Below are 25,368 nucleotides of genomic sequence, written 5' to 3' on the forward strand. Positions count from 1 at the left end.
TGCACTTCAAAACTGTAAAACTAATGATCTTTGGATATTCAATACAGGGAGAAAAAGGTCCCCAAGGGCCTGCAGGGAGAGATGGAGTTCAAGGTCCTGTTGGTCTCCCAGGGCCAGCTGGTCCTGCCGGCTCTCCTGGGGAAGACGGAGACAAGGTTGGTATTCGTTATCCATGTTAGTAGATCCTGTGAAAAAGCTTAATTTTTGCCAAGAATTCTAGATAATTCTAATCTTTATGATTAGGCTCCAGGTGGATGGTTACCTTTTTCAAAGTTTCACACACATTTTCATATGCTCAAAAGTTTTATTTAAGAGGTTCAGAATTAGTATCTGTTCCATAAAAGAGTATGTGATATATAAACAGAAGAATCAATTAAAAGAACAGTGGTAGTGAGAAAAAATAGTAGATGCCAAAATTTATTTATTTTTAAGAATATCTTTCTGAAATGAATATAAAATAAAAACATTAATTACATGTATATGATTAGCCCTCATGTCTTGCATATTGCACAATAAGACTGAAGAATGTGCTACGTATTTACTTGATAATCCTGTTATCATGTACCAACATGTGAGTACAGACTCTAAGCTCCTAATTCCAAATGTATGGCTGTGTGTTAAATGTTTCGATTGAATATATTATTATATTATTTAAAAATATTATTTAAAAATTTGTAAACCGGCACTCTGATAATGTGCATCATTTTAGCATTTGGAAAATTAGCAGAAGTAGTTTTGCTGTTATTTTGTTTTTATTTTTATTTTTTACTTTTTTGAGAGACGGAGTCTTGCTTTGTCGCCCAGGCTGAAGTGCAGTGGCGCAACAGGGCTTACTGCAGCCTCCAACTCCTGGGCTCAAGTGATCCTTCCACCTCAGCTTCCCAAGTAGCTGAGACTATAGGCATGCTTCACCATGTGCAGCTAACTTTTTTAAAACATTTATTTTTGGACAGGGTCTCACTCTGCTTCCCAGGCTGGTCTCAAACTCCTCGGCCAAATCTTTCACCTCAACCTCCCAAAACCCTGGGATTACAGGCATGAGACCCAGCACCTGGCTAGTAAAGTAATTTTTGATTAATGTGTAATTATAGATTTTATAAATCAGTGTACTTCCATTATCAGTTTATACAGGTAATATTTGAGACACAATTGCATTTTTAAGTTATAAATTCAGTTGTAGTATTCTTTGAAGTTAAATTGACTTGTCTGTTAACATTAGTCAACACTAGAAAGCTAGAAGCAGAGGGAACCCAAGATTTTCCATTTTAAACAGTGACAGTACACACTAGCATGTCATTATATTAAAGGTAAAACTTAACTGATGATAATTAAGACAATGAAATAGCATGTTAGAGATACACTGTAAATCAAATCTTTCAATTTCAGGGTGAAATTGGTGAACCGGGACAAAAAGGCAGCAAGGGTGACAAAGGAGAAAATGTGAGTTTCCTACTTTTTATTGAGAGAACATTATTTATTTAACACCTTTTCCTATTTACCATTGATATTTTTATATCGTACTACTTAAATCGTACTAGCCAAAACTTATAATACCAATACTACGTTACCTCTGCAGTTACATAATTCTATAATTTTATATATTTGTGATGTTTTCTATTTCTGTGATTAAGTAAAGTATGATGATTGTAGGCCATTATTTATAACTCTGCTATAACAAATGAAAGAGTAACATAATGAAATAGTCCTTTTTGTAAGATTATGAGAAATTATATATACATATATTTACCAAAATTAATAGCATTACTATGTTTTACATGTATACAAATTGGTAGCTCATTCCAATATATTAGAAGCACTTATTTTAAAATTTTTCCTTTAAATCATAAAACTTCAAAATAATTTTGGTTGCCCATTCAAATGGTATGTTCACTCTTGTCTTTATGATGTTTTTCTTTGGTCATTACCAGTTTACATTATCTTTAAAGTATGTATTTAAACATGTTCCTACTTCTTAAATGAACTATATTGGATGATGATACTGTCACGTGCTTCAGCACTTCCTTACTAATTTATACTTTCTAAAGAATATCTGTGGACATTATTTTCTAAGTTCTTTATTTTCACTTTTTTCCCCCTTTAAGTGTTCATATATTTGCTCTCCAATAGAAACATAAATTGGGGGAGTACAGAGATACGTCCTTCAAGTATTTTTTTTTTCACCTAGTATAGAAGTTTATACATTATCACCAGCAATTTTATTCTAACAGACCAGTCTGGTTCCATTTTGTGATCCATCAGTCTGATGCTTTTAGGGTTGGAATTACTGCCTACGTTAATACATAACTGAAAGAAGTTTTTATTAGAATTGATTGAATCCCAAACTGAAGAGTTACTGAAATCCTATGAGATGAATTTTTCTAACTAAAAAGAAAACTCTAGAATTAAAAGAGAAAAATCTTGCAGTAATAATGGTAGTATTTAATGCATAATAGGCTCTGGATTCATTTTTATATGTAGTATAACAAAACATCAACAAATAGGTGATAGCACTGATACTCTGGATCCGTACTGTAAAATTATGACAAGAAATTGTGTACAGAAAACCGGCTGCATATGTTTGGTGCAGTTAGTATTGACTGTAAATTTACAAAATGTATTTTGGTGTCTGCCTTAGTCTGTTTTGTTTTGCTATAAAGGAATACCTAAGGCTGGATAATTTAAAAGTAAAATAAGGTTATTTGGCTTACAGTTCAGCAGGTTGTGCAAAGAAACCTGGGGCTGGCATCTGGTTGGCTTATGGTGAGCAGGCTTTTGTACTGTGTCAAAACATGGCAGAGAACTTAAAAGGGGAAGCAGGCCTGAACAAAGACGGACCAAACCCCACAGGAGTGCTGACTTTAAAACAACCCTCTTTCATGGGAACTAATTCATTCCTTCAAGTACCAATTCAATCTCCCCAGAGCAAGAACTCAATCACTATGCAGCTATTCCTTATAGATCCACCTTAAGAACCCAAACCCCTCCCATTAGGCTCCACCTTCAACATTGGGAATTAGATTTCAACATGAGGTTCAGTGGGGACAAACCATATGCAAATGATAGCAGTAAATTACTTTAGATTCCATTTAGATTTCTTAATGATAAATAAATACTATTGATTTAATTAGACTACCTTATACACTTGACAGAAGCCACATTTTTTTTTTTTTTTTTTTTTTTTTTTTGAGACGGAGTCTCGCTCTGTCGCCGGGGCTGGAGCGCAGAAGCCACATTTTTAAAAGTTTTATTTACTCCTTAAAAGCTATGCTAAAATGACTGAATGGCCATTATTTGGGCCAGCAAATCTCAAACAGTTTTCCTCAGGCCCCTAGCATACTCTGAAAGGTTTTTGAGGAGCCCAAAAAGCTTTTATTTATATGGGTTACTATAATATGAATGAAAACTTATATATTTAAAATATTTAGTGATTGATTTATTTAAAATTAAGAATAAGAAGCCCAAAGCACTTTTAATAAAAAAGCTATATTTTTCCAAATAAAAATATATAGTCCCAAGAGTAGCATTGTTACATTTTTTTTTGTCTAGCTTAATAGAAGAAGCTATATTCTCATATCTAGTTCAGCCTGTGGTAACATGTTTTGGTTGAAAGCATGAAGAAAATCTAGGCTCACATAAATTATGTAGTTATAAAAGGGAGGAGCATTTTCAGTAACTTTTCAGATAATTTTGAATATTCTTTGATTTTACATAGGAATTTTATAAGTGGTAGTTTTTCTTAAAGGTCAATTGCAAAACAGAATTTGAAACAAAAACAGTGAACTTTTTGTGCTATTACTTTATATTCCACTGCTCTATCTTGCACGTTGATGACTATGTTTCATACATAATTTTGTAATACCCTTCATTGATAATTTGGAAATTATTAGTTTCCTGGGTACGATCCTCAAAGTATTGACACAATCCTTTATGCAATATCAATATCATAGGAAAATACTTTCAGATTGGGAAGATGTAAAGCCTGCAATGGCAGATGAAAGATTTCCAAAATTCTAATTTTTGTTTTAAAGTTTAAATGTTATTGATGGTCAATACTGTCAGTTGTTTTCTTTGAAATCCAAGGCTTCCTTTATATTGAATAACATCTGCCAAAATCATACTTATTATTTATAATCGCTGTTATTATTTATAACTGATTATTTATAATCACATTTATTATTTATAACTGTGATTATAAATAATCATAGTTTTTCTGTCAGCTGCTCTTTCAAGTAAAAATAGTGCTCCATGTAAAATTTAGTGTTCCATGTAAAAGTTCCGCCGGCATTTCAAACTATAATCCAAGTGTTGTTTTTTTTTTTTTCTTTGAGACAAGCACTGTACTGCAGTATGAGGCAAAAATAATTTATGTATGTCTTCAGTTTGTCAAAGAAATATGAAAAGACACTTATTCAAGGTCAATATTTAATAATATTAATAACTACCAAAGCCTCATCAATACAATTACATCCATAACATTCTTGGGTGGAACAGCCATTTTTATGTTGACTGAGAGTATATCATGATAAAACGCAATTACTACTTTTACAAATGGTAGCTACCAACATGATTAGCACTGAGTTACCAGCAATTTTATTCACCACAGATTTTTACATCATTAGTGTAAAAGTCTATATAGTATAAAGGACAAATAATGCCTTACTGTTGTTATGAGAAGAGTTATGAACTAGCAGAATCCTAAAAGGATATGAAGAACTCTCAGTGGCCCATGAACCAGATTTTCAGAATCTTGCTTTAATAGTTCCCCCACAAGTAGTAGTTATGATACAGAACAAAACAGTTCAATGATACTTTTATTTCTTTAATGCCTGAGCTTTTTCTATTACCTGACCAGTTACTAATGTAAGAAAATGAGACACTGAAGAAATAGCTATGCATGTAAGACTCATAATGCCTTTTGAAAACTACTGCTCAAAATAAGAGATCCTGGTGTACTTAATATGCAACAATTAGTTTACATGTGTATGCATATGTGAAAATTCCAAATTTTCATATATCACTACATTCTATCTGTATAGAACCTTCAGAATTCTGATGTTTACTCAGAAGATAGTATTCAAATTTTTCATGAGCCCTTTCCTAATCATATTTATCTCATTAAAGAAATCTGATACTTTGAAAATTTTCAAATGTGAATCTTACAACTTGATTTCTGTTAGCATAGAAATCTATCTTGAATATTACAGATAAGAGTGCTTTCAATATGTGTCAACTTAAAATTGATTTCAAATGTGAAAGTTTGAGTATCAAGAAGTAAAATAAATAATGATTGCACTAAATGCAAAAGAGTTCTATGCGATGCTTCTTTTTTTCCAAAGGAGTGCAGAAATATTTGATCTTGGTAGGCTAAATGTTCTGTTTCATATAGCTGAGGCTCTTCTGGCTTCACTTTATAAATTACTTATTTTTATCTCACTGCAGGGTCCTCCTGGTCCCCCAGGTCTTCAAGGACCAGTTGGTGCCCCTGGAATTGCTGTAAGTATTCCACATTGTTCCATAAATCTAAATCCTTACAGCTCCCTAGTTAAATTTATATACTGTCCCATAACCAGTCAATTTTTGGGGGTAATAAGATTTGTTTGTATGTTTCACATTAAATCGAATTTAAATGATCAAATGTAGCTAGCCAAGCTGATTCTTAGAAACAAAACATATTGTAACTTCATTTGAAAATAAGTAATAATTTGTTGAGAATTCCTTAATATGTAATAATTCAGAAAATTATTTCCATTATGAGACAGCTTTTGCTTCTCTTGGTATACAGGATCAAATCAAAATCAGTCATAATCCAGAAGCAAAGCAAGCAAGGAAGCAAAACAAACAATAACATATTGAAGCAGATAATGGGAATTTAGTCTACTTTTTACTTGGTTATTCTTAAATACATCTGCTTTGGTTAAATTGGAAATGGTCACATTTTTTGTAATGACCCATATAATAATGATTTTTTTCTAGTTTGGGACAATTTTTCTTTCTCTTCTCTAGGGAGGTGATGGTGAACCGGGTCCTAGAGGACAGCAGGGGATGTTTGGGCAAAAAGGTGATGAGGGTGCCAGAGGCTTCCCTGGACCTCCTGGTCCAATAGGTCTTCAGGTAAGATGCCCCTGTCATTGTTTACTCCATCATTTCTACCTACTTCTCACCAGGCTTTCTGATGGATGTAAAACAAAATATTTTTTTTCTTTGTTCTACATAAGAACTTGAGAATAATGTTTATTCATAAGGATTATTTTATTTAAATGTGTAACTGAACTTGAAATCCTTGTTATCATGTTTGATTAATTCTCCTGAACGTGTATCAGGGCTGGTTCCTAATTCTGGAGTATTTTTAGCCCCACTTTAATTATTACACCTCCTTTCTTCACTCCTATTTTGTTTGGAAAATGAACTACAGCTTTACCTAAGTCTGATACTTAAAAGTAAGGTATTAGGGTTCTTTCATACGACTCATAAGAAGATAAGTTAGTATTTCAGACTAATAGCAATAGGAGGCACACAAATTCCTAGGGAGACAGGGATGGATCCCTGGAGAAATTCGACCTATGACTCTTACTTTCAAGATGGCTAAAAAAAATTAGAAGCATTTCTCAAAGAAATGGGATCCTGCCAATAGCAACTGCCAACAGCACATGTTAAACAATAATAGGTAAACAAATTAACAGTCGATCATTTAAGATAAATTATTATTATTTTAAAATTATAATTTAAACTTTATGAAGCATATCCAGGAAAAGAAGTATTAAATTGTAGAACACTAAAGGCTGAGAGAATTCTATTCAAATATATCTTACAATTGGACTCTTAGACAAAATGTTCCAGAGCGGACATCTTCTATTCTAGGTTGTTTTTTACTTTGCACGTGATGTTCACTGCTTCCTACGAACTTTGGAAGCATTGAGCTTTTTTCTTCCTCTTGCTTATTCTTTCTCTTCCTAGTGATCCACGCAAAGGTTGTAACATTTTGTCTTAAATGATATTGAGGAACCACATGAGGATAACTTATGGTATATTATTAGTATTAGAAATGGTAAATTAAGTCATCTAGTTCACTGAACCTAGAAATTTGTGGAGTTGTAGAAAAGTATATGTAAATTGAATTTATATAAACAGTTTATATCTTCATTTTTATAAGTATAATTATACAATTACTGTTTTTTGATATTAGATAGCTTATTATATGCATAATTACACAAATTACATTATAAACACAGTATAATGAACTATTACTGTTAAAACACTCAATGGATGTTTATCAGATAACATGATTTTTTAATTGTCTCATTTTATTTTAAGGTCAAAATAATTCTTTTTAAACTTGGAAAGTGAAAAAGTTTTACTTTCATACTTGTCATGTTTAACTCAGTTATACTTGTTAGACAATTATACATAAACAGTGATAAGTACCACATATCAATATGTGTAAGAAGCACACATATTTGAAAACAACAGGACATTAAAATTAGATTGCCAATGGATATTTATTTTCTTTTTTTGCATTTGACTAATTAGTCCGAATCCTATAAAACCGTAATTTAGAAACAGTTCTCATGATTAAAGAAGGTGTCTTGTAGATTATATTTATAAAATATTCAATACAATTATCATCTTCATTTCCACAAAGTAAGAAATGTGCTTTTTGAGGGTGACTCAAGAAATCAATTCATTACAATTGTGATTATATTTTCCCACAGCTACTTCTTTAAATCAGGAAATTGGATGATGCTAATGTAATTAACATGTTCACAATTGCATCTGCCTCCTTTAATTGAGTCTTCGTGGCAGAATAGATATTAGCAATTATAATAGACATAAAATAATCTAACATTCAGATTAAATGTCTTGATTTTTCAATTTGATGTTTACTATCATCTGCATATGAAGGATATACACACATACATATATATGGAGGGAGAGAGAGTGTGCGTTCTTGGTCTAACTTCATTTTCGACTCATCATTTAAGTGGCAATGGTTTTAAATTGACAGACCTTAAAACAGAAACTCTCTATGCATAAATTACCTCCTTGGAGAAAGGTAGGACATTTCATGAGAACTGATTAACCCTAGAGTGCCTTTCAGCGTGTTTAGTTCCATGCAACAAGAGATTTTGACTCATTATGTCTCCACTGATTGTAATAATGATAATTTTCTGTCTTAATCAATATAAACTATGATCTAAATTAAAAAGAAATAATTTTTTTCTATTGTGATATTTTTATTGAATTAATTGGAATAATTATATGCATTAAAAAGATGAAAATGTACAACTGAGTTTGTAATAAAAATAAAACTGTGAACTAATATTGACATACCTTTTAATTTGGGGATACTAAATTAGATGAGCCCTATCCTAAAGGGTGTGAAAACCAGGATAGAAAATAAGGAATGTGATTTTTAATTTATTGTGTTTTTGGAAACTTAATTATGTTTAAGTTGTGGTATATGCTATTTAAGAAAATGGTGTTAAAGTGAAATATTTATTTCAACTGTGTTAAAATATGCATGCATGTTTAAGAATTTAAGTTTATGTGTTTCATCGAATTAAGAATTTGAATTTCTGAAATAGACTGACTTAGAACCTAAAATTTTTTGCAATCACCTACAAGTAATTTTTAGGTCAATAGGATCTGAGAAATACTACCTGTCTTTTTCTTCCAGAAACTTCACTTATAATTCTAGAAACAATCATCAGATGGTAGTAACAGTTTGGGGAGTACATATAGCAGTCTCTTTTCTTAGACATCTTACTGACATTTGAGAAAAAATAAATGAAATTCTGGTACATATTTTTTGTTACAAATTCGTAACTAAGGTTTCTTTATAAAAATGAATATATGCCACAATTAAACAAATATATAAATACATCCAGTAAAGTACCCTCTTTAAAAACTGAAAATCACGTGGATATAGTAGGTTATAAAAACAATTTTGTACATTACCAACATTAAAAAATAGAACAGAATAAAGTAAAATAGAATGAAAATATCAAAGGCTATCATCTGTGCGCAAAAGGCTAAGTACTGCTTTTTGAAACTCATATTGCAGCTACTTTACATGTGCATGGTTAGGGAGCATTAAGTAAAATGTATTTTTCACAGTAGCTCACAGTCAAATAATATTCAGCAATTGCAGTGCAGTGTCAAGAAGTCAGTAATATCACTGAAGTACTAGCAGTTATTTAGAACTTTTACATGGTTTGTATTTTTTTGTCTAAAATAGATTACACCTAAAATATTATTATATAAACATTAAAAATTACGTATTGCATATATGACATGTATTAATATATAATTATACTCTTAAAACATTAAAAAATGAAAAAAATCCATAATCCTACAATATTAGAAATGATTACTATGTTTGCTATTTCTGTCTGATAATTAGCGTGCCTATTCTAGATACATATTTTACAGTTAAAGTTATACCATCCATATTCATTTTTATTTTTTATTTACTGTATATATTATTCATGTTTAGAGTATTAGTATCACATTAATAGTCACATAACATTCCACTACTTTATATAATTGAATTTCTTTAGTTCTTTTTTCTAAGATTAAACTTCTGGAATGACAGAATTTTTACTATCATAGCTACTGTTAGCAAGAAATATTTTATTGAATGTAGCTATCCTTGTTAGGTTATTTTCTTAGAATTCATTCATTCAACAAACATTTTAATTTTTGATTGCTCCTCTGCTAGTTCCTAAACAGTTGACACCTAAAAGATCACTGATGAATGCATGCCCCAAAGTAGTTCATGACTGTAAATATACACAAAAGTGACATAAGAAAATTTATAAATGTAAAATTGATGTATGTACCAAGTATTGTTGTGACATGAAAGAGGAAATAAAAATAATCTTCATGGAATAATTCTTTGAATGATCAAGTAAGTGGTCAAGAAGTAGAATAATTTTTCCATAAAGAAATAGATAGATTTTTCCATAAAGAAATAGAAATTTGAGTGCAATCTTTCTGTCTTCCTTTATACCGTAACACAGAGCTTCTCCTAAATAGCAGTTACAGTGCAATTGAATGCAATGGAAATGGATTTGAAAGATTTTTTTTTTTTTTTTTTTTTTTTTTTCCTGTTGCCCAGGCTGGAGTGCAGTGGCACAATCTCGGCTCACTGCAAGTTCTGCCTCCCGGGTTCACAGCATTCTCCTGTCTCATCCTCCCTAGTAGCTGGGACTACAGGTGCCTGACACTACGCCCTGCTATTTTTATTTTTATTTTTTTTCCTGTATTTTTAGTCGAGATGGGGTTTCACTGGTGTTGGCCAGGATGGTCTCACTCTCCTGACCTCGTGATCCGCCCGCCTCAGCCTCCCAACGTGCTGGGATTACAGGCGTGAGCCACCGCTCCCGACCCGAAAGAGTTTTTAAAAGTATAATATACTAGGTTTCATGAGCTCAATGATTTGTAAGATTCAGAAATTGAATTAACAGTTTCAAGAATTCAGAAGATATTTATAACCTTTGAAATATATTAGAATATTTATTTTACCAAACTGGTACCTAACTATAAAAACCTCATGTTCTAAAATATTTTGGGCCAAGAGTTTCCAGAAATCTGTACCAGAGAAGTTCTGTATATTATTTGTACAGGACTGAGCAAATGGTTGGGCATTCATGAATTCCCAGATCAAATTATATATTTAGTTATTGTAACTAAAAATAAACAATATAATATTATACAAAAAATAAATGTGATTTGTAAATGTAGGTGTAAGATTTTATTACATGTGGTCAACACTTGTATAGTAGGCGTTTTAACAGATGTTAGTATCTGAATCTTCATTTCCATGTACTTATTGAACTTTATACTTGATTTTATCTTAGAAATTGATCAAACGTGTCTTTTTAAATACATGAGTGATTTTTACTATTTTTCTATTATATTTTCTTAGGGTCTGCCAGGCCCACCTGGTGAAAAAGGTGAAAATGGGGATGTTGGTCCCATGGTAGGTTTTAATTTTTGGTGTTTGATGGGTATATGTCAGATGTATGGCAGTCACTGCTTTGTAAATTATTATGTGTTCTTTCATTACTATGTATATATTATTGAGGTGTATATAAACAAATGCCATGCTTTAGTTATTTCTTAGTCTGTAGCTCAGGATTTTTATTTGGAGCAGGTAAAGAATAGGTGATATTCACTCAAGATTTAGATAATTAGCAATTTATACAGAATCAAAAATTAACTGTACTTTGAAACAAATTCTTAATTTAATAAGCAATTATGTCTTAAATAGAATACTATGACTTATAATTATTTGCATTTATTGATTCTGGCTCTCTAAGACCTGAATTGAAAATTTGAAATGCATATAATTGTTTATGTAACACTACCTTAGATAAGAAAATAATTAGCAAAGGTAATTGAAATCCATAATGAAATGTGATGACTGCATGTCTTAAGTGTCCCTTTCCTTCAACATTGCCCCCAGTTTTCACTTCCTTCAGAATACACATTTTGAAATTTTAACACTTGTCTGTTAGGTTTTATTCTCCTTAGGAATTACACTCAAATCTATTATATTCTTTGAAATGATCTGTATCATCATTAATAAAATTAGATATAAGAAATGCCTAAAAAAACTTTGCTGATTCAAATAACTGGTTAATAGTTCCAAGAGGTATCAGATATTTTCCAGATATGGTTATCATGGTTCTGTGAATCATTGATATATTCTTCCTGATTACACAGTAATAGATAATAACAGAAAAGCTTTTCAACCATGGCATTAGAATAAACTGAAATCTTTTAAAAATACTAGTGTCCTGTGAAATGTACTAATGTGCAGTGAAAAACACTTGCTATATAGACTATTTCAATCACAACCTTGAGGTAGGAGGTTCTGTCATCAGTATTTTATATAAAGTGTTCCAAGTTAATTTTACTACACTGTCTGGAGAAAGAATCTTTGTTTTACAATGAAATTAAATAATTATTCTTATTTCCAATTCTAGCATATAGAACCTAGGAGTTGACATAGAAAAAGCTAAAAATACGTATCCACAAAAAATAGTTTTATTGAGTTAATGAATTCTAAATCTACTCAAGCACCATTTCTTTTTCCAACTTTACATTCTCTTTATGTTGTAACATATTCTAGAATGAAATATATCTAATTATATTGTGAACATATTATACTAGACAGTAGCAATAGACTTTCTTGACCCATTTTCTAATCAAATTATTTCTCCTGAAATCCTAATTTCCTCATAGCTATGTGTAAAGGCTCATTTGCTAACATGATGTTGTATCCATCAGGGATGACTTATAACCCTGATATGCTTCACTAACTATAGTTTTTACAGGCTTAAACTTCTTTTAGTTTTTTAGTCATAAAATGAAAATGTTGGAAACACATTTGAATTTGGTCTTTGTAAACCTCAATATTTCTCTCTTATAGGGTCCACCTGGTCCTCCAGGCCCAAGAGGCCCTCAAGGTCCCAATGGAGCTGACGTAAGAACTCTGAAATATATGTTAGTTACTTTGAAGTTATATAGATATTGTTATTTTATAGCAGATGCTCTCTGTGAGTTATAATGCAGATAATCACACTATTGTTTAATATTAAGTGGTTAAGAACTCAAGGGTCACCTATTCACTCCACTTCATTATGTAACACAATAAATGGAATTTATAGTGACCAAATCATGGTAAATATAACATAGGTACACCTTTTCCATTCAATATATATTTACTGTGACTGTGAAATGTTATAATGTTGTGTATATTATAATTACCACATCATGGTAATTATAATACCATGTTCAAACCAACATACTTAGACTGTGCCTTGCATATGATAACTCTTATGCCCTTGTTAACACTGGCTTTCATCTAAAAGCTTTGCATTTTGTATTTTCAGTCTATATAACGTTACAGCAATATGTGCATGATACGTGCACCCTTTATCACGTAAAATGTTTTAATTGTATAAAGATGATATTTTCCAAGCTTAAAAATTATTTTAGTATTATAAGATTTTGAAATATAATGCCATATTTATCTTACTGTTACCATTAACGGATCTATGGCTTTGACAGTATTTTTCCTTCTGGCCAACTTTTCACAACGAAATCTATGTGTTCTTCATGTCTCTGGTCTTCATTTTCTTTATTCTTCTTTAATACCTGCTTTAAATTCTGGCAGGCCAGAACTGAGAAAAAAAATAGACTAGAAATGGAGGAACTAAAAGAGTTTGTAGATTTTAATTCTTCTTAGGTAATTTAAAAGCTAAAAGATGTTATAAGGGGTTTGTTTCTTGCCTGGATTATGTAATTCGTAACCAGGGTCATAATTTTGATTCACTACAAAATCACTGCCTAAAACCAATCTAACTATTCTGTTGGCAAAGAGATTGAAATTATGCTTCAGGAATGAACCAGAGTGTGAAAGTCTCCTGCTTTATCTTCAAAATTATAGTGAATTTGAAAATCAGTGTAATATATTAAATTATTTGCTATCCAGCACATTTGACAACTCTATTAAGTATCATTTAGTCTCATTCTTTAAATGACTAAGAATACTCATGCATCTATTTTTCTCTTTTTTGAGAACAACTAGATACATGTTTACAAATTCATTATTTTAATAAGAATATAGATAATTGCATTCCTTTTTCTACACTGCAGGGACCACAAGGACCCCCAGGATCTGTTGGTTCAGTTGGTGGTGTTGGAGAAAAGGTAAATCTATTAGTGACACACAGTTTGAAACAGCATTAATTAAGAACTTTAATAATATTGGGTAGTAGTTTAAGTGCTTCGAGTATGAGTGTCTGTAAGCCTTTTACATAGTTATATGATTCACATATCATCTAGTAGTTTAAAAAATTAAAGTTGACATGATTTTGAAATATGTTTTGATTGCCAGTTATTATATTGAATGAGTGCAGATATTATTTTCTTTAATCTAAGCAGGAACCTCATAATTATGGTGTCATTATTATCTACATTTATAAGCTGAGAAAGCTGAGCCCTAGAGGATTCCTGTAATTTCATCAAAGTTTTTCCTTAGAAGGTGACTAAGCTAGGATACACTGCAGTCCACGAATGTCTAGTCATACTCAGTACTCAAAATAGAAGAGATTGGTTGATGTAACTGACTTAAAGGGAAAAAGGAATCTTTCAAACCACAAAGGAATTAATCATTCATTTTGTTACATTTTGAGTTATATTTTCATTACTAATACTCTGACCTATCTTTGTCACTTTTCAAAATAGTTGGCATGAGCCACAATATCTGGGCTCAGAATAGCTTTTTTTTTTTTCTTGTGAACATGATTTTGTTTAAAAAATCTGCTCTTCCTTTTATAAAAATGTCAAAATGATCCATTGATTTCTTGTTTAAGCATTCATGCTCACTTGTTAATAGAATTTTCAAGAAAATTATTGGTATTTGCTTGTTTTAAAAAATAAACTACCCATTTTCAGAAAGGAAAGAACTATATTTATAACATCACATATTATGCAGTGAAAACACTAAAGATTTCCTTAATTTGCTAGTTATTAAAGGATATCCGTAGTGTAGACTTACCCTATTCTTAAAAATGATTCCCTTCTTGGTCTCAAGTTTTTTCATGTATTTTATATTATACTTAAATTGATTTCTTTTAATTAAAGCATTTAATTCTCAGAACAAATTTAATATGATTAGATTATGTTACTATATTTTGATGTTTACTTCAGCTCAACGCTTGTATTCTAGTATTTTAATTATAATCAATGTTATTTGATTAAGATAATTTTTAACTCGTTATCTAATTCTTACTGCATTCTTTGATTGACTGCCTTTTTTTAATATTCTTAAATTTAAAGTTGTGTGTTGAAACTGTTCCGGTAGTTGGTGTTGAAATTGAAAACACATTTTTTACTCCATTCAGTTGTCCTAGAAAACATTTTTCATGGTGCTTAGGTTCCTATGGGAGACCACTGGTCTCTGAGGATATCATCATGGTAGACAAAAGACCCCAAGGCACACACCTTTTCCTCTTCTCTTTGCATCATCTCCTTTCGGCTCTAATGCTGACTCAATTGTTGTGGGAGCTAGTCTCTAGGATTACTAGCTTTTACTGACTTGTTTCCTAAAGATTTTGAATGCAGAGGGAAAGCTCTCATGATTTCAGTGATACTCTTGAAAATAGGCATGAATGCCAGATGTTTAGAGTTCTGAGAAACTTCCTTCCACATTGTTTCCCTTTAATTTAAAGCCTACGTATATTATGGTAATACTTTGCCAACTTTGACTCTTATGAGAATAATTCAGTCAATCTGAATCATTTTGAATCAATCCGAGTCAAAATGTGTTACAATAAAAAACACAGTTTTAATTTTGCTCCTTTCTTTTGCATTTTTTTTATGTGATAGAGAACAGGATAGAAGTAGAATTCTAACCTTCGTTTTCTTGTTGTTGTTTTTTTTAATCAAGGATAATATAATTTCTAATAGATTACAAATTTCTAACATCAGCTTTGATTCTGGCTGAATGTATACCCATTTCTATATTGAAAAATTTATTTCCAGTCACTGACAATGAAGAATTAAAAAAGTATATTTTAGTCATGTTGCATTTTGTTTAAATATATTTAACCTGTTCTTCATGTACTGTATAATTGCTATAAGTAGCTTTGGCACTTCAATAATTTTGTCAATACTTGGAAATATGTCAGGATATTTTCTTAAGGTTTATACATATTTTATAATTTTGTACATACAGAGTAATTTGTTGTTTTTTCTAAAAGGATATGTACCTAAACACGTGTGTTATGTAATGAGGTAAATAGTTACACAATAAGAAATGATGACTTCATAACCTAACATCTCCTTCATATACCAGTGCTCTATCATAAAACTTATATTAAATATTATTCTTCAGAATGGTTTGTAGCATTGTGATACTAGATATATAGACTTAATTTATATAATATTAGTCTTATTGCCATGGTTTATTGATTTGTGATTTTGTCCCACCTTCCTTAAAATATTTTAAATGAAACATTTTAGATAAATTTTAAATTTCATTTTAACTAATTGTCATTTTACATTGTGCACACTTGGATCTAACATCCAAAATGGTAGTTTTCTTATATTTTGGACAAATGAATATTAATATATTATTCTTAAAATGAAGAGACTTTGTAGTAAAAAGCTCATACTTTTTAAATTTTTCTAATATTTTAATTTTTTTATCACCTCAAGCATTTATCACTAGAAAGCACATACTTAAATTCTAAGATTATTTAAACCTATCTTTTCACTGCATATCATTTCACTCATTTAATAAAAAGAAAAAAGAAAATAATCTTTTCATAATATCCATAAATTTAACTTTATAGTTGATAAGAATGAAAAGAGAACAACAAAACTTACAGAGGGTTACTAAAAATATTTCAACTATTTCTTCTGTAGTTCTAACTTTCTGTGATGTTACCGTGAATTAATGTGGTACATAAGAAAACGTTTTGGTTATTTCTTTTGCTGTGTGGAAGGTTTTTAGTTTAATTAAATCTCATTTGTCTAGTTTGGGGGTTTCTTTTGCCTGTGCTTTTGAGGTCTTAAGTCATGAATTATTTGCCTAGACCAATGTGCAGAAGAGTTTTGCCTATGTTTTATTTTAGTATTTTTATAGTTTCAGGTCTTATGTTTAAATTCTTGAATCCTTCTTCAGTTGATTTTTGTATATGGTAAGAGATAGGAGTCTAGTTTAATTCTGGTTAAGGCAAATCAGATTTCTCAGCACCATTTATTGAAAACAGGATCTTTTCCTTTTTGTTTTTGTCAACTTTGTCAAAGATTAGTTTGCTGTAAATATGCAGTGTGATGCCTCCAGTTTTGTTCTTTTTGCTTAAGATTGCTTTGGCAATAAGGCTCTTTTTGTGGGTTCATGTGAATTTTAGGATTTGTTTCTATTTATATGAAAAATGACATGTTCAATGTACATGCTCAATAGATTTATCATATTTCTAAATAAATATTTTAATATGGACATTTTACAATTGATTTCAATGCCAAAGTACTTGTTTCATTTTTAAGATATGAATGTTAGCTCTTGGAAATATCACTAACATATCATTCCATTATACTGAGGTAGATGAATGATACCTCTCTTTATAAATAATATAAATGCAATATTTTTCTTGTAAGATTTATCCAAAAATTCTGGAAGTATTTGCTGTTCATCTTGAGAGATGAAGTAATGTACACATCACACTACTAATAATAAACTCTTGAAAAGTACTTGATATCTCCACCATTAAGTGGGCAATTTAAGAATTTAAAATATGTGTATGTTCTCAGAGTAAGAAACTATGTACACAAAAATAGTCTCTGCCCTGAAATTGTGTTTGTATGTAATATGACACATTTACTTAAGAGCAATGGATTTGTGTCAGGAATATTGGAAATATTAGAGTTAAAAAGTAAGGGAAATATAGGCCTCACTTCTTTTTCAATTTAAAAGAACAGTTACCACCTCACAATTGCGAAGACCACTAGTGTGACTGATTTTGAGTGGAAACATGGTAAATGAATGTACTGTTTTACTTAAATGATTACTTGAACAAGATGTTATATTTTTTGTGCATTTTGAAGTATGAGGCATTAGCAACAGACTTTCATAGGTAAAACCTACTAAAGAGATTTATTTATTAGTCCACTGGGCTAGAAAAAAAGCCATTCATATCTAAACAGGGAGATAATAAAGGCTATCACATTTATGTGTATACTCAAATGGAGCAGTTTTAATTAATGTCTAAGAACCTTTACATATATTATAATTATTGTCTTTCCTCTAAGTTCTTTAGATTCCTACTAAACAAATCCTATAAAATATCAACATATGTACCAGCAAGTCATCTGTTAATTTGTTGTAGTTAAGAGAAATAAATTTGTATTTTAGCAAACAATTTGAAATTGTTCACTCAATAAACTTGATTGTAATTTGAATATTGGCACAGTGCAAATACATAATATTTTAGGAAACATGCATGTCTGATGATGGTTTTGTGGTAATCTGGATTAATATGCTGACTATTAACTAACCAGTGAGAACTATAGCATCAAGCCTATGTATTTCTGCCTACTTACCTGAGAAATAAAAGCACTGGAGTCACTAATAGAAAAAGTTATTTCTGTTATTAAAGTTTTTCAATGCCTTTTAAATAATATATAAAAAGGCCAATCTAAAATTATATGATAACATTTGAATTTTACAAATGTAGAATATCATGCCTGTATTCTAATACTAATTTGATCTTCTCTATATAGGGTGAACCTGGAGAAGCAGGGAACCCAGGACCTCCTGGGGAAGCAGGCGTAGGCGTAAGTACTGTGTTATTGTTAACACAGTGTATTTTTGGTATGAGAATTTCTTTCACAGCATTACAAACATGTAACTTAACTCTTAGCTGTGATTCAACTTTTTACTTTCCCTTTCCAACCCATTAGGGATAATCACAAATATAAAGCCTTGCTTAATAACTTTGGATGTCCTCTGCATATGTGGATTCATAAACAAATTGAATAAAGATCATATTTGCTGAAGTTAGAACATTAAAACTATGGGCTGTTTACTGTATACATTCCCTTTGATGAACTGTCCATAAAAGGAATAAGCAAAAAAGTCCTGCTGCCTTAAATAAACATGTATCAATCGTATTAGGACTATATTATTCTAATTAGCTTAAACCAGGAGTAAATTTGCCCACCAGGAAATATTTGACAATATCTGGAGACACTTTTGGTCTTCAAACGTGGAGGGTTGGTACCCAGTTAGTAAAGGCCAGGGATACCATTGGACTTCTTAAAGGGCAGATAACAGATCTCCACAGCAAAAATTGTCTGGCCCAACATGGTGAAACCCCGTCTCTACTAAAAAGTACAAAAATTAGCTGGGCATGGTAGCACATGCCTGTAGTCCCAGCTACTAGGGAGGCTGAGGCAGGAGAATCTCTTGAACTCGGGAGGCAGAGGTTGCAGTGAGCTCAGATTGTGCCACTACACTCAACCTGGCGACAAAGCGAGACTCTGTCTTAAAAAAAAAAAATTATCTGGCCCAATGTGCCAAGATTAATAAACTTTTATGCAAAATTTGTAAGACAACTCTTCTTTCCTTCCTTTTTTTAAAAAAAAAAAAAAAAAAAAAAAAAAAAAAAAAAACATTGCATAGGGTCCCAAAGGAGAAAGAGGAGAGAAAGGAGAAGCTGGTCCACCTGGAGCTGCTGGACCTCCTGGTGCCAAGGGGCCACCAGGTGATGATGGCCCTAAGGGTAACCCGGTAAGTGAGTTTAATCCCCTCTAATGTGGCATTTATGCCAAACTCACCTTGGAGCTTTTCTTAGAAAAATTAGAAATCCTGAGGCTCTGGACCATAGTTGGTAAATCTGACTTTTCATTATTTCATATATTCATAAGCATTCTCAATTGAATTAATTCTTCAGAATATTTTTGGCGGGAGAAGAGAAATATTCTCAGCAGGTTTTGCCATGATTTTAACCTCTTAACCTCCAGAATGTCATAACTTTATAAAAATTTATTTTTCATTTATTTCTTTTTCTTTCAAAACGTCATTCTAGGGCCCTGTTGGTTTTCCTGGAGATCCTGGTCCTCCTGGGGAACCTGGCCCTGCAGTAAGTATCAGGGAAAAATTAAGAAATTATTTTGGTGGGAATGTTTCCAGTTTCTGTATTGTTAATAAAGAAAAAATCTAATTACCAAGTGAACTCCCAAAAACAGAAAGAAAAAGAAAACATAAAAAGTAATTGCAAATGCAGGAAAATCCATATAGTTGGAGACTGTTTCACCAACATTGAGTGATTAAGCTCTTCGTGCAACGTAGGTGCAACAGTTGGATTAGGTTCCTAGTCTTTGATGGGTTGTAAAAACAAATTATCTGAGTAGTATCATTATTGTTATTTCAAAGTTACAGGATCTTTGTTTTCTGTTTCTATTCTATAATATAAATCCTATTTCAAACTATACCATATTTGTTCATGGTGAAAGAATTCACTGGCATTGTATACTAATGACATCTTCTTTCTTCCTTATATAAAGAGCATGCTGGATTTTAAATTTGATATATTAATAGTAGCAGTTTTACAAAATTTTGTAGGGAGAGTGAGAGGTACCACAATCTTTTTTAAAAAGGATAAAAGAATATAGTGATTTTAGTTGTCCATCTGATAATTTTTCTCAAGGGGTGGCCTAACATACCTTTTTCCTGATAAGTAGTGTGGTTTATTGATACTGAGATACATCTTGCTTCGTATTTTATTTCCTCTTATAGGGTCAAGATGGTGTTGGTGGTGACAAGGGTGAAGATGGAGATCCTGGCCAACCGGTGAGTAAATGCACTATTTTTTTTTTTAAGTCTTTACATAGTTTCAAGGCATTTTAATGAGACAATCAGAAGTAATCAGCCTTTGAAAAACATAGCTCTCTGTATATGCACTTTTCTGAAAGAATTATCAAAAAAATTTTTGAATTCCAGTTAAAAGTCAATCTTACATGGAGTGTTTCTTATTTGATGTAAATTAATAAACAGTCTTTATAATGAAAAATGTAATCATATCATACTAATGATATGATTAGTATCATATATAGTATCACTATATCAAATTCAGTTATCCATTGTGTTAAAAAACTAAAAACACAATAATACTAAAAGAAAAGTTATCTCATCATTAACAAAGTTATTATCCCATCATTAGCATGAATTATTTTAATTGTGAACCTAAATGAACTCTCAACATAGTATAGGCCTTTTTAAAAAAACTTATGAATGATACAGGAGTGTACTTTGGACACATATAGTTATTTAGGGTGAAAGTAAGGGAGGGCACTCAGTTTAGGAATCAAAGACAATGGTCCCTCAACACAGTTTTGTCTCTGGGGCCATTCCCGCTAGATGCTTTGCTATCACAGATACAGGCTTATTCTGCATAGATAAGACTTGTGGGTCATATCTCAGCCTGTGTATTAGTCCATTCTCATGCTCCTGTGAAGTACATAAGAATGGGTAATTTATAAAGCAAAGAGGTTTAATTGACTCACAATTCTGCATGGCTGGGAAGGCCTCAGGAAACTTACAATATGGTGGAAGGTGAAGCAAGCATGTCCTTCTTCACAAGGCAGTAGGAGAAAGGAGTGCCAAGTGAAAGGTGAAAAGCCACTTATTAAACCATCAGATCTTGTGAGAACTCACTCACTATCACAAGAACACCATTTGAGTAACCACCCCCATCACTCAATTGCCTCCCACTGGGTCCCTCTCACGATACATGGGGATTATAGGAACTACAATTCAAGATGAGATTTGGGTGGGGACACAGCCAAACCATATCAACACGATATATACACCTTGGCATAGAATGTTAGTGTTGTACAAAAAGAAATTTAGAAGTAATGGTATTATGATTTCACATGTTTATGTGATATGAGCGGAATTATGAACCATATGATTATATTAATTAGCATGCCTGTTTAATGCCTGCCAGATATAAATTAGCACTTTTTAATAGGACACAGTTTTACGTAAAAAGAGTCTGATTCATTTTGTTCTAACTATAAATCATTTTACCATATAAATTTACCAGCTCTAAGTATAAATATCTAGAGGAAGTTTAAGTATCTGAAATAGGGCCGAGATTTTCCAGGAAATATTGACATCTGGAAATGAAGAAAGAGGGTGGGTTTCCATCCAGATTTTGAAATTTTATATAGGCCACAAAATAATATCCAATTTTGTTAAAGGTATTTTTTCACATTTTATAGGGTCCTCCTGGTCCATCTGGTGAGGCTGGCCCACCAGGTCCTCCTGGAAAAAGAGTAAGTTTCTTTAATTCTTTATTTGAAACATACGTTCATTAGTCACCATGTATAAATTTATACAATATGCAAGCTGCGGGCAGCATGTTATAAGAATAATGAGAAATATCATAAATCCTAAAAACAATTTGTAAATGTGCCAAATAATAACTAAAATATAACATATTCTAACTATTTCACTGTCACAATAAAAATGAGAAAAACAACTTCTACTTAAGGAGTTTTCCACTCCTCTGTGCTTAGATCTCCCTTTTGTACAAATGTAGTAGATTATTATAAAAGACTTTGGTGGTATCCTGAACATTAACTCCTGTTGTAATACATGGGGATGAGCTGTCAAAAGTCCAGTGCTAGCTTAAAACATTGTAAAAACCTGAATGCATCAATGGAATGAGCTCAGGAATCAGTATATAATGTTAAATTGCTTTACAGTGTCAAACTTCTCTGACTCAGAAACAGTATTTTAATGATGTGTTATATAGCACAATATAAATAAATAGATATTGCTGAAATTATTGGCCATAGTAGACCCTAGGAGATTTACTTTTCTGTCCTTTTCTCACTGATGCATTCTTTTCATAACAAAGCAATCTCTGCAGACCTGCCTCTTGCAGCAGCTGTTTCACTTTAGAGTGTTCTTCTGTACCGCCTTCAGTCTATTTTCAAACCGGCACATAAGTAAAATATGTGATAAACATCAAAATATATTTATCAGGCTAATTCCCCCGTCAGTAATCCAAAGTTACTGGATTACAGCAAGGCAATTAGTGCCACTGCTGTTTTCTAATGGTATCTTTAGTTTAGGGGAATTTTTGACATTGAATATCCTTACAGTAAACATAGAATGTGAATGGGTTTTACTTTTGTCTCTCAGCAATACAAATTTGAATCAATATTTACAAACATTTCTCTTTGCCAAAAATATACTTAATTTATAATAAAACTTGTCTCTGAAAACAATTTGCTCTTCATTGGCCAAGTACTTTTTTTTTTTTTTTTTTTACATTTTCTCTTATTATTATTGTATCTGCAACCCCAAAGCATGGTCTCAGTATAAGTAGATTTATCCCCCAAACAACCATGGGGCTCTTATTCTTAGAAAGTAATTAGAAAGTGTTACATGATTTTTTGATATCCATTGCCTCTTTCTGCTTTAAGTCCAGCTGCTCATAAAACTGTGATGCATAGCTGTCTATTATACTATTTCAGACCTTTTGGAAGAATAATTATATAAAATGTCCTTGAGAATGTATTGAAATACTTCTTGAAACAACAGTAAATCATTATTTTCTTCTTCCTTCTGGCCTCAGATGGTGGGATGCTATATAATGTGGTTGGTAGAACAATGCAGTTATAATAGCTGGCTTTCAACGAGCTTCACCAGTTATTACCTGTATTACGTTTGGCAAATTGTGTATTCTCTGTTTCTCAGGGGACCTAACACCCACACTACAGTTGGGTTGAACATAAGATAACTCACGTAACACAATAAAAAAAATATATTCACCTCATAACTGTTGCTGTGTTACCTCTGAGTTATGGCATAGTTATTAAAAACTTCTGAGCGCAAGGATAAAGCATGATGCTTTTGATACAGAGGAAATTAAACCTTGCTTCAAAATGTAGCAAGTAGAAAAGGAGAGACTGTATCAAAATTGATTTTGCATATTCTATTATATATTGGCAGCTTCTCAGCTCATTTTATTACTCAAGTCAAACTCTTAGCAAGTGCTATCTAGTCTAGTTTCATTTTAAAATATGTCAAAAGATTATTTATTTATTTTTTTATAAATTTAACTAATTACCATTTGATATTTGAGATGAATTCTCTTAATGTGGTAACAGAGTTTTAGAATGAATTCCTTTCTTTAGCCATTCAGTGGTGGGTCACATGAATTATTTATTTTGAAAACAGCTGAATATTTTTGAAAAATGTTTTAAGTAAATGATAAAATAACTTATTAAAGAGTATTAATGGAAACATAAAAAAGAGACATGTATGTGTGAACCAGTAAGTCTCATGCCCCCCTTTTAGTATAATAATATGACCCAAAACTTATATATAAATCTATAACTATCACATAAAAATATTATACGTTAAAACTGTTAAGCTGTTGTATGAAAGTATTTTGATATAACAATGTTGACATTATTGATATTATAAACTTTCAAATATTTTCAGTCATATTTACTAATTTTAAAATCATGATAATATAATACAACAAATTTTTATTCTTTATTATAACATGTTTTTAAAATATATTTGTGTTTATTACTTTGGAATGGGTAATGATCGACAATTGTAATTTTAGTGAATAAGTCAGACTTCTAGGAAGACCTCCCCCCAATTCTAGAATTGAGAAAATATCATTGAAAAGTCAGTACATATTCAGAGGTTTAGATTATACATTTGTTCTACAACACTGAAGTAGTTTTAAGTAAGAGAAAGTCCATGTATTTACGTTCTTATTCATTTACATCTAAGTTGGACCTCACAATTTCTAGTTAAATGAGATATAATTTTAAAACATGAGTTAATTGCTGATCCTTAATTCCTGTCTCTTATAATGAAGGATGCATTTTCATATATTAGAAATAATCAGTTATAATAAAAATATAGTAGTATATTAATGGAAATGTACAAACATATTTAGTTACTTGTTGCCTTAAGAACATGAAGCATCCTTTTTTAGTACATTTAGTGTTGCTGTAAAGGAACTTGAGGCTGGGTAATTTATAAAGAAAAGAGGTTTATCTAGCTCACAGTTCTGCAGGCTCTACAGGAAGCGTGATGCCAACATCTGCTTCTGGTGAGGGCCTCGGGCTGCTCCCACTCATGGAAGGAGAAGCAGAGCAGGTGTGTGCTGAGATCACAAGGTGACAAAGGAAGCAAGAAGGGGCAGCAGAGGTGCCAGGCACTTTTTAAGAACCAACTCTCTCAGCAACTAACAGAGTGAGAAACCACTCACCCCCATCAAGGAAGGGTATTAATCTATTCATAAGAAATCCATCCCCATGACTCAGACACCTCCCATTGGGTTCTACCACCAAGATTTGGAATCAAATTTCAACAGGAGGATTGAGGGGGGGAGAAATATCCAAATTATAGCAATAATCAATAATTATTTTCTCATCCAGCATTAAAGATTACATGATATTCTGAAATTATAAGCAATTGGTAAATTTTTCTTTAGATATAAATATCAAATACAATTACAAAAGAGAAAAATTATGTTACTCTTATTCCTGCCAATATTTCTAACTAGACAACCTGGTTAACTCCCCTGATTAAAAGGAATAAAACAATCCTTAAAAAAATAAAATTATGGTTAAGTGGATTGATGAGATGGGTAGAAAATAAGAAACTAAGATAATTTATTTGCAAAGTTATGCTTGTTTTTTTATATAGATGTATAGGCAATGGTCCATTGAAGAAAATGCCCAGAAAAGACCCATAGGTATATATAAACCTTATTTGTAATTGGACGTTTCACATCAATGGAAAGTGGATAG

At 31.5% G+C, this 25,368-nt stretch overlaps 1 protein-coding gene across 2 annotated transcripts in view; it reads left to right on the plus strand.

Moving 5' to 3' along the window:
• Positions 1-25,368, plus strand: part of COL11A1 (collagen type XI alpha 1 chain) — a 218,638-nt gene that overhangs the window by 163,139 nt on the left and 30,131 nt on the right. For both annotated transcript variants that reach the window (XM_015146016.3, XM_077987597.1), the window contains exons 43-54: positions 48-155; positions 1,387-1,440; positions 5,440-5,493; positions 6,004-6,111; positions 10,928-10,981; positions 12,437-12,490; positions 13,666-13,719; positions 18,298-18,351; positions 19,199-19,306; positions 19,605-19,658; positions 20,315-20,368; positions 21,802-21,855. In XM_015146016.3, coding sequence (XP_015001502.1) covers positions 48-155; positions 1,387-1,440; positions 5,440-5,493; positions 6,004-6,111; positions 10,928-10,981; positions 12,437-12,490; positions 13,666-13,719; positions 18,298-18,351; positions 19,199-19,306; positions 19,605-19,658; positions 20,315-20,368; positions 21,802-21,855 — 810 coding nt within the window. The remainder of the gene's footprint in view (positions 1-47; positions 156-1,386; positions 1,441-5,439; positions 5,494-6,003; positions 6,112-10,927; positions 10,982-12,436; positions 12,491-13,665; positions 13,720-18,297; positions 18,352-19,198; positions 19,307-19,604; positions 19,659-20,314; positions 20,369-21,801; positions 21,856-25,368) is intronic.

Source organism: Macaca mulatta, chromosome 1, assembly GCF_049350105.2.
Source record: "Macaca mulatta isolate MMU2019108-1 chromosome 1, T2T-MMU8v2.0, whole genome shotgun sequence".
NCBI classification, from domain to species: Eukaryota; Metazoa; Chordata; class Mammalia; order Primates; family Cercopithecidae; genus Macaca; species Macaca mulatta.